This window comes from Protopterus annectens, chromosome 14.part0 (assembly GCF_019279795.1).
Source record: "Protopterus annectens isolate FY-2018-M chromosome 14.part0, PAN1.0, whole genome shotgun sequence".
In the NCBI taxonomy this organism is placed as follows: domain Eukaryota; kingdom Metazoa; phylum Chordata; order Ceratodontiformes; family Protopteridae; genus Protopterus; species Protopterus annectens.
The window spans coordinates 918,705,692-918,720,273 of record NC_056748.1 but is presented as its reverse complement, the minus strand read 5'-3'; the positions used below and the strand labels follow the sequence as shown (position 1 = coordinate 918,720,273).

Genomic DNA, 14,582 nt, shown 5'->3' with positions numbered 1-14,582 from the left:
CTTCACATTATGCTAGCTTGAGTTATGTGGCTTCCCATACTGCACAGCATCATCTTTTGTTACATCCACTTGCTGTGCCACCTGTTGCAATTTTGTTCTGCCTGGCTTCCTTCTGTACCTGCCCTTCTATATCCGTTTTATGTCCATATACAAGCACGATGATGATAATTATCAATTGTCATCTAATAGTATTTGATTTTCAAGTTCTAACACTGAGATGGAACAGACTGTATCTTCTTGGTTAATTCTGCTATTCATTTTTCAGGTGGTTTAGCACACCTTTATATCACTTAAACCTTCTCTCACCCAAACATGTTTACATTTTAATCCACTGTTCAGTCACTGCATTGAAAAATGACGCACCTGAACTACTTCCTATTGACAGTTCTAGGACACCTGCACAAGATCTCACTGCAGCATTTTTCTGGGGGTCAGAAGACCCCATATCTTTTATCAGCAGGTTTGTAACACTGAAGGTAACCATATCAAGTGTAGCAAACATTAGTTCATAATTATATTAATGTTATCAAATACTTCTTGATAATTGGGGAAAGACTACTGGACTCAAAACCAATAACAGAACCATCTAAATACACTGAAGAATTTAACATTTTATACCAAATTATAAAGTATTCATTGGAAGGTTGTAGGCTTTGCACCTAATCATTCTTCATATGGTTCTTATTGCCAGTGGTTCATCCATTTCTTCAATTACCCCTTTTTGATTACTCACTGTATCCACACACAAACTCCTGTTTCATTAACATCTCCCTTTCTTATTAACTTTCCTCTCAGATATTCAGCAGACAGCCTTTAATTAATCTCTTATTTAATTTTATGTAAGTAAGCATTTGGCACATTTTCTACGTAACTCTTAAAACAGCATCTGATATCAGAATTAAGGTATTCCAATAAGAAATTATGAACGGTATGCTTTTACCCTTCTTCTACTGGCTGAAGGTCTATAAAATAGTAGGTTACGAGAATTTATACACAAAGTTTATCATGTTAAGTTCTATATACTCATAATGAAGTGGTTTGTACAGACAGTAAAGACAGTCACTGCATATTCATAAAGCAATTACAAGGATCTGTTACAGTAACCATTTACTAGTAGAAGGATGTTATATTTTTTATTTAACCATGGTGATTTTTTTTTATATTTTAAAGCTGCTTGTGATCTGGATTCATGAAAGCAATAGACACAGAATTAAAGAAGATTCTGGGGTCCTCTTCTTTTTCTGGCTTCTTTGTATAATTTGTGGAATTTTCCCACTGCAGACTTTAATCCGCATGTGTTTAAAAGAGGTAAGACAGACGATGGTTATCTCAAGCCATAAACAATGATGAACATTTTCTTTGTTCAATTTTATAAATTAATTAAATTTCTATATAAAATACATATCCATCTGACATGTAGGACAACTTTATGTATTATTCATGTCAAAAGAATGAGCCTACACAATAAGATGCACATGGTTTCATAGGGGGGTTAAAGATAGTGAAATGAAAAAAAAAAACAAACAAACAAAAGACAAGCCAAAAGCAATCAAGAACAAGGGCATAAAGTGCAAGTATGTGCCCCCAAAGGATAACTTTAATTTCATTGTACATGTCCATCATTAGTGAAGGGAACAAGCCAGAAGAAGGTGATATACCTGAAATGAAGGAAGACTATTAAAGCAAGAAAATGACACCACATGTGTAATAGTCAACTCAGTCCCTCTGGTCATTATACTGCTATTAGTGACCATCTAAAGTAATGGTACAGGATGACAAAATTCAGCAGACTGGGCATCAGTTATTGTCAGAACTTATTTTATAACAACCTTCATGACTATTTGTATCAGTTTATTTATTTTATACTTGGTGAAAGAACAACATAAAAACAAAAATGGACATATTGATACCAAATAAATGTCATTCCTTGCTTGTGAAATTTCATTATTTCTTCACTTAATGTCTTTAAATACCTGTGCACAGCTTATAATAAGAAAAGTGATGCAAAGTTATAGTCTGTGTACATCTTGCGTCATTTGTACTTAAGAAAATTAGACAAGGTTTCAACCTTCTAATCCGACAATATAAGCCTCTTAGTCAAAATCGTAGCTAGACTTACTTCTTCCTTACTATGGTCTCACAGCAATACTCAGTGTCAAAAAGAAGAGCATCTGTTTTAGTAATTTGTACATTTTCAAAGTATACTTTCAAATGTGCCATTGCAGTCTAGCAATCAGAAATCTGTGGTCACCATCAATGAGCTATTACAGCAGAGAGAAAAAACACAGTGCCAAAAGGATAGTGGATAAATGGGATCCATTAAATGTATGTGCATGGGAGAGATATTTATGCCAAATAAATCTTCACATAGATAGGTCTAATATACATAGAGACATGGTTAGGTTTTGTTTTAGAAAAATTCTTCATCCATCTACTAACAGTACAACAATTTAATTTCTTAATTATTGCTTTATATACCAAATACATTATTTTCTTTTTACACTCTAGAATATTCTTAGCTGCATCTGATTAAATATAAAACTGCACCAAGCCTGGCAGTTACTTAAGCAAAACTACTAGAAGAGTGTTAGTGCTTTTTGTATTCATTTTGTTAAACTATTTGTGGAAATGTTCTTCCGGCTTTCCTGGTTCAAATAAGAAAATGTTATATGTAAAAAAAAAACAAAAAAAAAACTTGACAATCTTGTTAGGTAGTCAAGGAACTCCTATGTAAGCACAGGGGACAGTAGCGTATGAAACTATAAGGCACTGTTTATATATCCACACACACACACACACATATATATATATATATATATATATATATATATATATATATATATATATCATGAGAAACTTCATAAACTAAGGTGAAAGAAACAGCCCAAAATTAACTAAATTCAGTGCTTTCATTCAGAATTTTATTTTTCCAGAACTTCATCAGAACAGCAAACTATTACAACCTGCAAAACCATTTAAATATAAATGCACAAATAAAATCAATTAAGAATAAATGATGGCACTTCCTACCTGAGCTATCTTAAAGCACGTTTAATACTGAGGCTTTCATTTAACTCAGGAAGTGCGCCCACATTTAAAAAGAATTGCCACGTTAATTTTAAAACTTCTAACAATTTGTTTACATCTCAAACAAAATCCTGAATACACTCCAAACAATAAATTTAAAACAGGTAAAAATCAACACAATTAATGCTATGTTTACCAAGCACATTTTTAATGGCAAGACATTGTTCTTAATGCGCTCTAAAAATCCGTCTCACAGTCTTGCCTACATAAAACGAGCCACAAGTTTCACATAAACATTTGTAGTATTAGTTAAAATAAACTTTAATTTTGATAACATAGCCATTATGTTTTAGAACAAATTGTTTATAAACATGTAGAAATTTACATACAGTACAGTTTTCACATTTAAACATTCCTGTGTTGTGAGAATTGATGCCTTTGCAAATATATTCTTTGTTTTGTTAAAGAAAATGTCAAAGTTCTTGTTTTTTATAACTAAAAAGAGGGACACTAGCTAATACACAAAAAAAATCTTTTTTTTCCCTGAACTATACTCCAATTCTTGTGAAGAATCTCCTTTAAACAATACATATCATGACTTATCAGTAAAAAAAAAAATAAATGCATATCTTTGGACATAACCTTCTTTTTATTACTGACAAAACCACTTTTAAGAATAGGTGAGTATATAGCCTTGGTCCCGAGGCCCGAGAGGACCAAAAAAAAGAACGTGGTGGTTAAAATACCTGCATTACCACCCAGAAGTGGAATTGGTTATAATGACATTATTTAAGAAAAGAAATAATTACTTTTCTTAAATAATGGCCTCTTTGCTGCCTTTCCGCAGCTGTCTGGTATTCGCGGCAGTTCTGATATACTGCGCGCCTTACATCAGAGCTGTGGGCAAAGCAGCGGAGAACGCCAGATCTCCATTGCGTTTACTGTTCGCTATGTTAAATGGGTTTAAGCGGAGCGAGCTTTAAAATAAGCAACGGAGATCTCCGTTACTTATTTTAAAGCTGTCTTAAACCCATTTAATATAGCGAGACAGGTTTAAAAAAAAACGGAGATCAAGATCTCCGTTGCTTTTTACACTGTAAAGCTATGTTAAAGGAGTTTAACTATGTTAAACTCTTAACATAGCGAGACAGTATTTTACCTAACGGGAAAAGTCCGGAAGAATTGTATAATACTTCTTATATCTGTTGTTCAAGACTTCATCAAAATATTTCTCAATTAATGCATTTGGATAATGCCTGTATAAAAATAATCATTTAAGAAAGAAACATTGTCCTGGTTCCCTTCAATAAACACATCACACCGAATGACATTTGATGACATTTATTAAACTTCCATAAACATAACTTTGTTAACCAATATTTATTAATTACAACTGGAACATAGTAAAGTTTATATTAATCACAGCATAAACATCCATGTAATGTTAACCAGGTCAGCGTGACCTCGCTCAGCCTGACCCAGTAATCAGCGTCCAGACCTCCACTCGCTTACTTTGCTTATGAAGCAGCGTCCCATTTATCATTTTTTAAATTCCACATCCAACTAAATAAGCAGCGTCCTTACCTCCGCTCGCTTATTTTACTTATGATGCAGTGCCCCATCACTCACTTCATTTACCACATACTGAATTAAACATCCAACCAAATTAAGCAGCGTCCTTACCACCACTCTCTTATTTTACTTATGATGCAGTGCCCCGTCACTCACTTCATTTACCACTTATTGAGTTAAACATCCAACCAGATTAAGCAGCGTCCTTACCTCCACTCGCTTATTTTACTTATGATGCAGTGCCCCGTCACTCACTTCATTTACCACTTATTGAGTTAAACATCCAACCAGATTAAGCAGCGTCCTTACCTCCACTCGCTTATTTTACTTATGATGCAGTGCCCATCACTCACTTCATTTACCACTTATTGAGTTAAACATCCAACCAGATTAAGCAGCGTCCTTACCTCCACTCGCTTATTTTACTTATGATGCAGTGCCCTGTCACTCACTTCATTTACCACTTATTGAATTAAACATCCAACCAAATTAAGCAGCGTCCTTACCTCCACTCGCTTATTTTACTTATGATGCAGTGCCCCATCACTCACTTCATTTACCACTTATTGAATTAAACATCCAACCAAATTAAGCCGCATCCTTACCTCCGCTTGCTTATTTTACTTATGATGCAGTGCCCCATCAATCACTTCATTTACCACTTATTGAATTAAACATCCAACCAGATTAAGCAGCGTCCTTACCTCCACTCGCTTATTTTACTTATGATGCAGTGCCCCATCACTCACTTCATTTACCACTTATTGAATTAAACATCCAACCAAATTAAGCCGCGTCCTTACCTCCGTTTGCTTATTTTACTTATCAAGCAGTGTCCAATTGCTCACTTTGCTTTCTCAGCTCACTGAAATGAACATCCCAACATGAGACAGGGAACAGAAGAGGGCAAGCCAGCCCCTCTTCTCTGCCCACCAGCCTGACTAGGCTGTTCCCCCTCCTATATAGCAAAACTCCAACAAAATCTTACAGAATAAACTTGACTGTACATTAACACTTGAGGCCAAAAGTCATCCTGTGTACACCCTCCTCTCTGAGCCAAACTGGATCCTTGTCATAAACCTACAAAACTCTATCATATAAATACCCAAAGCAAACAGTTGCTTAAACAGTTGAAATAAAACTGATGATCAACAAATATATCTTCACTATTCCTGGTCACTTTGTAATTATTCCCAGATCAGTACTTGGCTAATGTACCCCCAAAACACTAAAGATACAAACACCATCTGCAACAAAGTAAGCCCAAATGCATGCCATCCTACTTAGCTGTAGTGTCCTTTGCCAGCCAAATGCTATTATAATGACCAAAATGAGATTTCCTATTCTAAACAATCTGTTTAATAGTAATCCAACCACTATACCACTGTCTATAACGCAAAATGTCTAATGACCAGAACAGCTTCTGCTGACCAGTGAACTATCTACTTTAATTAATTCAATACATCCATAAATCCAATACCCCCAGGACTGTAATGCAATGCACCTCCATTTCCCCAACAACTACTGCAAGACAGCATATCTTGCCAATCTTCCCATGATCACTTACCCTTCAAGCATACAAACCACCATCGAAGATTTAGTAAAGTGACATAACATTGTTACCTGTGTAACTGTACTGATAAGAAAAATCAAAACGCACCCCACAATGCCTTGCTTAAACATTCCCACTCTTGCATTAACAGAAACCTATTCCTCACACATTCCCAAAATACCACATACCCTGCCATGCTCTGTCTAACCCTTCAGCTAAAAGGGGGTTCAAATCACATACATCCCTCTGACTGCACACCTGCTGTTGCCAAATCCAATAAAGAATGGTGCTAAACTCTCAAAGTAGCAACAACCACTGAGAATTCCATCTGCATAACCTTTCCAACAGAAAAATGAAACCCAACTTCCATGCCCATGAAATCCGACCCATTGTCACATTGTCGCAAGTCCACCACCCCATGGACAACCCCAAAATCCCCATTAGCAATCCCCAAACCTGCTTTACCCTACTCCTGACATACCTCAGCCTCACTTGCCTCCACACTACTCAAACTGCAACAACTCTGACATGCATTAATGAGCACCTAATAAAGTTGGCTAACCTGTAATCTCATTGCAGACCAAACCAATGACTGGAACTTCCAGCCCAGCAGAATCCATCACCTCCCAAATCCACTTCCTGCAAGCCACTGACTGATGCCCACTCTGCACTCACTCATCTGCGACCTCATTGTGCACCACGCCAGCAGTGTGAACATCCACCCTGGCAGAGTCCACCACATTTCAAATACACTTCCTTCAGACCACTGACTGATGACCACTCTGTGCTTCCCCATATGCAAAAGAAAAGAAAACTGTAAATCCTCTGCACACACAATCCAAAACTTCTTTACGACAGCAGGCTCCACCAAGGGCCTATCTTGTTCATCAACTACACAGCCACTATCCTGCACCACTTCCCCTCACCACTATAACCTGGCATTGCTGTATCCTCAATCAAATCCTTTCACTGCTAGCAAAAGACCATACTGCAGCAAAAACAGGCTTATGCTACAAACAGCAATAACTGGCCCTATGCTTTTAAATAACAGCTATTAAAATGCAGACCATAAGGTGAGCTACTAACTCAACTATGTTAGAACTGAACACTTTGTATGAGGGATAATTTAAATATCAAAACACCTGGGTCACCTTACAATTTCTATACCACAACCTATGCAGCATTATATGGGCCAAGTTAACTTATTTCTTAAACAGTCTTGGGAAGAAATCTGCAGGCAAGCACTACCAGAATATCCCTGTGCAATCAGTCTTAACTAAACTGAAAGTTTAAACAAAACTTCATATTCCTCTGTTAAAATGTGAAGCCTTGGCAGCTTCCCCCCCATGTGCTGCTTTGTTCTACAAGTGGCTGTAACAGTAACATGTACACCACAATGAAACAGAGTAACATACATCCATGATACACCCAGCCTTTCAAGTGTAGGAACGTTCCTCATTTGGGGTCCTAAAGATTCATGTTCCTCGAAGTTCCATATTGACAAGGAATGTCACATGTTCCATGTAAACAATGTAACTGTTGCCAGTGGCAATTAGAACTGAACTCATTATTCATTAAAAGGCCTAGTCTATAAATAAAATTATCACCTTTTACCCATCCTATGAGCTTCCTCATTAAGCCTGTTAGCTTGTCCTTAGAAAATGTTCCACCTTACCCATTTGTACCACGTTATAATTGGCAGCCTTCCTAATCTTGGAGCTGGAAGTAAAGCCCACAATCAGGATAAAGAAAAATTAAACCATTCCATACCTCTGCCACTACAGCAGATTACAGAACCTGAGACGGCATCTGTGTGAAAGAGGAGGCTTGACCTAACATAACCACCCATAATATTGCCAAACTTATGAGTAATAGCTGAGAATCATGCAAGTAGTAGCAACACCCGCTGCCACAGAAAAACGTCATCTACACTCCCACGCCTTCTCACAGACAAAGACACGCAGACCCCTCAACACATTATCACTAGCCCCCCCCCCTTAATATCTGCATTAGGCTACCTGCCAGTTCAAAATTCGAAAACCCTCTCCATTTTAAGGAGATGGGCTAAATTATAAATTATGTGCCCATTCCACCACATTAGTACAGAAGCAATGTCCACTTCCTGCAAATTACAGTAAACATGTATGCAAGCCATGCCACAACCTTGTAGAACAAAACATCTGGCCAAAGCTACAAATAAAGAGGGACATAGGCTTGAAATAGAGACTTTTTTTGTATATATAATATTGCTCTTACAAATGTATAAAGTTGATAGATACCCAGTGTTGTTTTAGCATGACTTTTTCTGAAGTGTAAGAAGTCTGAAACTCAAATGCTTGACCTCATTTCTAACTTCAAGATTTGATGATTTCCCAGTAATTAGCCAAATAACCATAATTTCATGCAAAATGGACCAAAATGAGGCCAACCTGACATTCTATACCTGCCCCCCCATCCAATGATGCAACTAACATGCAGCAAATGGCCGACTTCAAAGGGAGATGATGTGCCACAGATGGCTGTCCATTTCCCTAAACCAGTTGTCCAACCTAGCCAACTTCCAATCTGGACATTCCCCGTACCCAGATATGGTACAAACAATTCTGAACACCCACCCACCCACTAACGGTCAGGGCAAGCACACTTCTCGAACCTCTTGAAGGGAACAAGGTGTAACTCAAGTGTCTGTCATTATTTCTCTGACTACAGTTCTCAATGACTATCGAATAATATACCAAAATCCACAACTTTATGAAAACCAACCCAAAGCAAAATCTAGGCATTGTATGAAATTCTATACAGTTGTGAGATGGGTAGAATGCATAAATGGAGAGAAGGAAAAAAAAAAGAGAAAAGAAGAAAACACACACACACACACACACACACACACACACACACACACACACACACACACACACACACACCACATTTCCCTTTATACCACACCACAATGGCAAAACGGGAGACAGACTTGTACACCTCGGGCTCATTATAATGTTAGTTATGACAGTTCCCTGAAGTAGTCTTTAATCCAGTCTGACATTATATATGTCCCACCACAAATCCTGGCATGTGAGCAAGTAATTTATGTTGTGACCTGGAAACACCTAAAGAAAGAAAGATTAGTTCACAGATGAGGTACCAAGGACTACTGCACAAGCAACTGATTACTACTTATTACAAGTATGAGGCCGTCCACTTTATATTGTCACCAGCAAATGATAAAGGAGATTAACTAAGCATGCCTTTCTTCCTGCTAAAGTTTGCAATGTACAGTTTCTGCCATATGTGCATCTATTAAAATGTGATGCAAAACTGGACCTTCTGCAACAATCTTCACTTCCCACACTCTCCCTAATGACTAACACTACTCCGCGCATGTGAGGAAGTGATAGTCACTCGCAGGTGCCTCGCAGCCAGCAAAAATACCCTGAAACAATACATAGCAGCATATTCAAATGTTAAACAGGTTTGCATCCTTCTGTGATGTGATTTCACAACAACCAAAGTGGCTGTGTCTTATAACTTCCCACCCTCCCCCTTGTAAAATTTAACAAGATGCACCTGAGCTATGTGAACCTGACAAAAGTTCACCAGTTATAAATCTTTTATTTGTTTTCTCATACACAGCAGGCATTCTGCATTCTTCACAGAAGGGAATTCTAGCCATTTTTGATGATCTAAATTAAGATCCAGCATTATATAGCCACTTGACCATCCTGTAAGAACAGAGAGACCTTGAAGACTATGCTTTCGGAAAACAACAGTAACTGAGCATGAGAGATATGAATGAGTCATGTCACGTGCTTGAACATCTTGGCCCTGCAAGAAAGTTCTGTGAGGCTGGTTTGCAAGAAAAGTCAGAACCCCATAGGCCATGACAACTACCAGAACCCTGTCTGGGAAAAGGTCACAGCAGAACAAACATATAAACATCATCAAAGAGCTAATGTGGCAATTGCGACCAAGCACACAAACAACCAAGGCAGATTACTCACAACAAACTGAGTTCCAGAAGTCAAAGCTGAGCCCCAGAACTCCCTCTGCAAACAGCAACAATGCACAGGCAATCAGGAATGCAAGCCACAAGCAATACCATGACAAGTACTGTGCCAAACAAAACTCCAAACTCTATATCCTACTATGTGGGAACCTGAAATGCAAGGAAATTCAGACACATGTAGTATGGCTCTGTATCCTCAATCTCCTCACTGGCCCACGGTGAGGGTTGGGTAAGCCTGGGAAAGGCTAAGGTGGATCTGGTAGACCCAGTGAGTGAGGAGACAAGCAGGTGGCAGCTAGTGGTCAGTCAAAGGAAGAAAAAAAATAGATCTTCAGTAATTAAAGGTGATAGCTGTAAATCAAGGCTGGGATATGCTGAGAAAAAAGTTTCAAAGATATATTAGGGTCTTATATTAGGGTCTGTAGGCTGAATGAAGGAATGAACAAGCTGTAGGAAAGAATCAGGAATATTGTACTCAAAGCTTTGCACAAGGATTTGAAAGGAAAGAGGAGAATGTCAGTCTAACTGCACATCAATATAAGGATTATGATTTAGTGTAAAAAGAGAGCATATAGGAGACAGAAGTTATGGTATGCAGAGGTGAAAAAAGCACAGTAAATGGAAGAAAACAGAGGGACAACAAACACACAAGTTGAAAGAGATTCTGCAGTTTTGTTATGATTCTTAATCCCTTTTGCAAAATCTTGTAGGTAAAAAGCAGACAGTAGGAAACGAGGGACAAACCTGGTCAAGCTGAGAGAGAATGGGGTGAAGGTTATGAGATGATAAAAAATAACAGTGGCATTATGTAAATTATTTCCTTCAGCCTTTGGTCAGAATGGGGAAAGCAGTGGATGGACATGAATATAAAGATGACAGAGTGGGAAGAAAAGTAACTGGTACTAGACAGACTGACTCCCAAAATCCTCAGCAGTTTGGCAAGTGTGCATACGGGTCCCCAGACAGCGATCTTCAACAGATCACTGGCCAGTCTAGAAGTGTGACAAGTCCGGAAGACAGCAACAGCAGTACTGCTGTAAAAGAGGGCGGAGAAGAAAAATCTGGAAAACTGCCTAGTACTGCTGACAGGCTAACAGGACTGCAGAGTCATGTAAAGTATTCTCTTTTAGCACTTTTATTAAAATAGGCAAACATACATTAACAGAAAAACAAAAGAAACCACATCAACATTCATTGCATTTACACACAAAGTAAGATATGCATCCATCAATCCAACATTACATAAATTACTGAAATCTCACTCCTCCTGAACATTACTCTGCACGTAATGTTCCCACAAATTCCCTTTATTTCTATGTAATTTCTTCCTTCCCTTTTCTAAAGATCCCTCCTTCCAGGTATTTTATCTCTTATAATATTCAGTATTTCAAATATGGCTGATTTAGGCTTTGATTTCCATTTTCTAGTAATTGCTTTTTTGTCAGCCAAAATAATTAAACTTAATAAAGCCTTAACTCCCTCACCAGCCTCAGTAAGAAGCTGAGATCCCTCATAAAATCCTCAAAAGCTAGATACGAAAATAAAATTGCCAAAGATTCCAAAGACAACCACAATGCATTCTATAGTTATGTCAAGAATCTAAATGGCAATGCTCAGATCTGCTCTGAACTACAACAGAATGGCATTAAAAATACTGATCCCAAGGATATTGCCAATATCCTGGCAGATTTAGTGCCAACTTTACCCCCCTCTTACCCCCTAAAGGGTCCATCTCAATACCAAAAGATTACCAAATTCAGGTAATCATGGCCACACAGGTAGAAACCGCACTCTCCAAGGCTAAGAATACAGCATCCATGGGACCAGATGACATCCCAGGCTGTATACTACATGAACTACAAAATGAACTGGCACCTCACCTAAGTGTCATGTTTAATCATAGCCTCGCCTCAGGCTTTGTGCCCACTGAGTGGCGCACAGCTACAGTTATCCCACTCCACAAGGGGGGATCCACCTTGGATCCTGGGAACTACTGTCCCATCGGTCTGACAAGCCTGATCTGCAAGGGCATGGAACGCATTATCATGGAACTTATAAACAAAGACATTGGCAACCTTCAAACACTGGACCCCACCCAGTTTGGGTTTATGAAGAGCCGATCTTGTCTCCTGAATCTGATTGACTTCTTTGAATCAGTCTCCAGAGCTGTGGACAAGAGTAAGGCGGTCCACACAGCCTATCTGGACCTCACCAAGGCCTTCGACACCATCCCCCACTCTGGAATCATAGATAAACTTACTAAGCTGGGCATAAATCCCTACGTCACTCGATGGGTTGCCAACTGGCTTACTGACAGAACCCAGACTGTAAAAGTAGCCGAATCCAAATCCAACTCCAGACAAGTGACAAGTGGAGTACCTCAGGGTTCAGTCCTGGGACCACTCTTGTTTGGCATCTATTTCTCTGAAGTACAGGCCAACACTAAGGGACTCTGGCTAACAAAGTTTGCAGATGACTGCAAACTGGGAGTCATTATTGAATCCCCAAATGATGTGGATATTCTACAAAAGGGCCTTACAGAAACAGATGCCTGGTGCCAGAGCCATGGGCTCAAGCTTAATGCCAAGAAATGTATAGTTATCCCCTATGGAAAAAAACATGTACCCATGAATTACCACATAGGTGGCAGTACACTAAACATTGAAAGTGTGATGAGAGACTTAGGGACACAGGTGGGCAGTGGTCTCACTTTCGTTAACCACATCACCACAACAGTCAGGAAATCCTTCCATGTAGCACACCTCATCACTAAGGGCTTTTCATCCAGAAAAAAGAAGGTCATTGTCCCACTGTACTCATCCCTCATTAGATCCATTATAGAGTATAATGCCCCGTCTGGTATGTACCTCACAAGACATCTGCAACAGCTGGAAAGGCCACAGAAATACCTCACTAAAAGAATCACAGGCCTAAAGCTGACCGTCTAAAAAAACTCCAGCTATACTCTGTGGCATATCGTCTACTCAGAGGCGATCTTCTCTTAACATACAAGGCCATGTCACATCTTGAGCTGCTGGACATGCTCCACTTAAAGAAATCCCAATCCTTCAGAGCCACATGCTCCAGGGATCTAAACCTTGTCATCACAATTCACAAAACATGCTGGAGGGATAGGTTCCTGACCCAGAGACTCTCCATACTCTGGAATAGACTACCCATACATGTCAAGCAGAGCGCCTCATTGGCCCTCTTCAAAAGGAACCTTGATGATTGGATGGGAGATAGGAAATTCACCCCGGGGATCATGTCAGTCGCCCTGCTAGACAGGGGTCCAGAGAAGTAAATATTGTGGGAAGAAATATCCAGGGAATTGTTATGGCTAGGCTTGTATAGGCCCTAGGGCCGATAGCCTAGTACCAACCTATGAACTTATGCCTAGGCAATTCAGATCCTGTGTCTCAGCTCAAACAAATCATTGCATAAGTTATAACCATTTGCTCACCCAGTACTAATACCTCACCAACAGCACTCTGTAGGGAATTTTTAAAATCTGCCAACTCATTACACTCAACGGACAACATATGTTCCCAGTCACTTTTTTTTCCCATAACACCTGCAACATTTGCTATCTTCCTTAGGAATTTTTTTAAAAGTCTGCTTGTGGTATAAAAATACGTATGCAAACTTCCAAGCAAAGATCCTAAACCTTCTGGACTTTGTTGCATACTTGAGAGCTATACAGATTTCCTCCCATTGTTCTCTTGTAAATTGCTTTTCTAATCTCCACTGATTTATTCTTGTCTTTCACTTATGACTCTCCTGTTCCTTTTTCTTTGTCTGTACTCTAATATCAATCCCTGGTAAGTGAGGCAATCACTAGCTTATAATCTAAACATCCTTTTGAGCTCATCCCACTGTATTACCTTTCTCTGTCTAGTTATTTGCTCCCAATACCTTGGTTCATTTGCCAATTGTCTCCAGTACCCCTCCTTTTAAAATAGACCTTCTTCCTTCCTAACTTTCAAACTTCCACAGGAATACCTTCTGTTCCTGGATACTTTTCTGAAGATTAATTATACATCACCATTATCATCCCCTCCTATCTGAACTGTTAGATGCTGAGCCTCATCTACCTCTAATATTAGCATTTAAGAAATTCTTTCATAAATATTTCCATTTGTTCCATTTCTTGATTTCCACATTTCTCTGATTTACAAGTTATGTAAGTTTTTCTGAAAAAAGGATGGTTGCTTTCCTAGAGAACATCAATCTCCCGGACAATTACCATTATAGGAGTATGGCAATTAGAGGCAGTCAGTTGAACTTAATAATAATAATAATGATAAGAATAATAATACCCATTTGCTAACAGGGTAGACCCACAGGCAATCCCTTTTCAAGGGTAACGAGGCAACAATGTATGGTTAAGTGACTTGCTCAAGGTATCACAGAAGGCAAATGGTGGTT

General features: G+C 38.8%; 1 protein-coding gene across 1 annotated transcript in view; it reads left to right on the top strand.

Annotated features, from left to right (window-relative positions):
- ABCC2 (ATP binding cassette subfamily C member 2) overlaps positions 1-14,582 on the top strand; it is an 833,283-nt gene that overhangs the window by 167,308 nt on the left and 651,393 nt on the right. Inside the window, exon 4 of the mRNA XM_044055642.1 lies at positions 1,171-1,308. Coding sequence (XP_043911577.1) covers positions 1,171-1,308 — 138 coding nt within the window. The remainder of the gene's footprint in view (positions 1-1,170; positions 1,309-14,582) is intronic.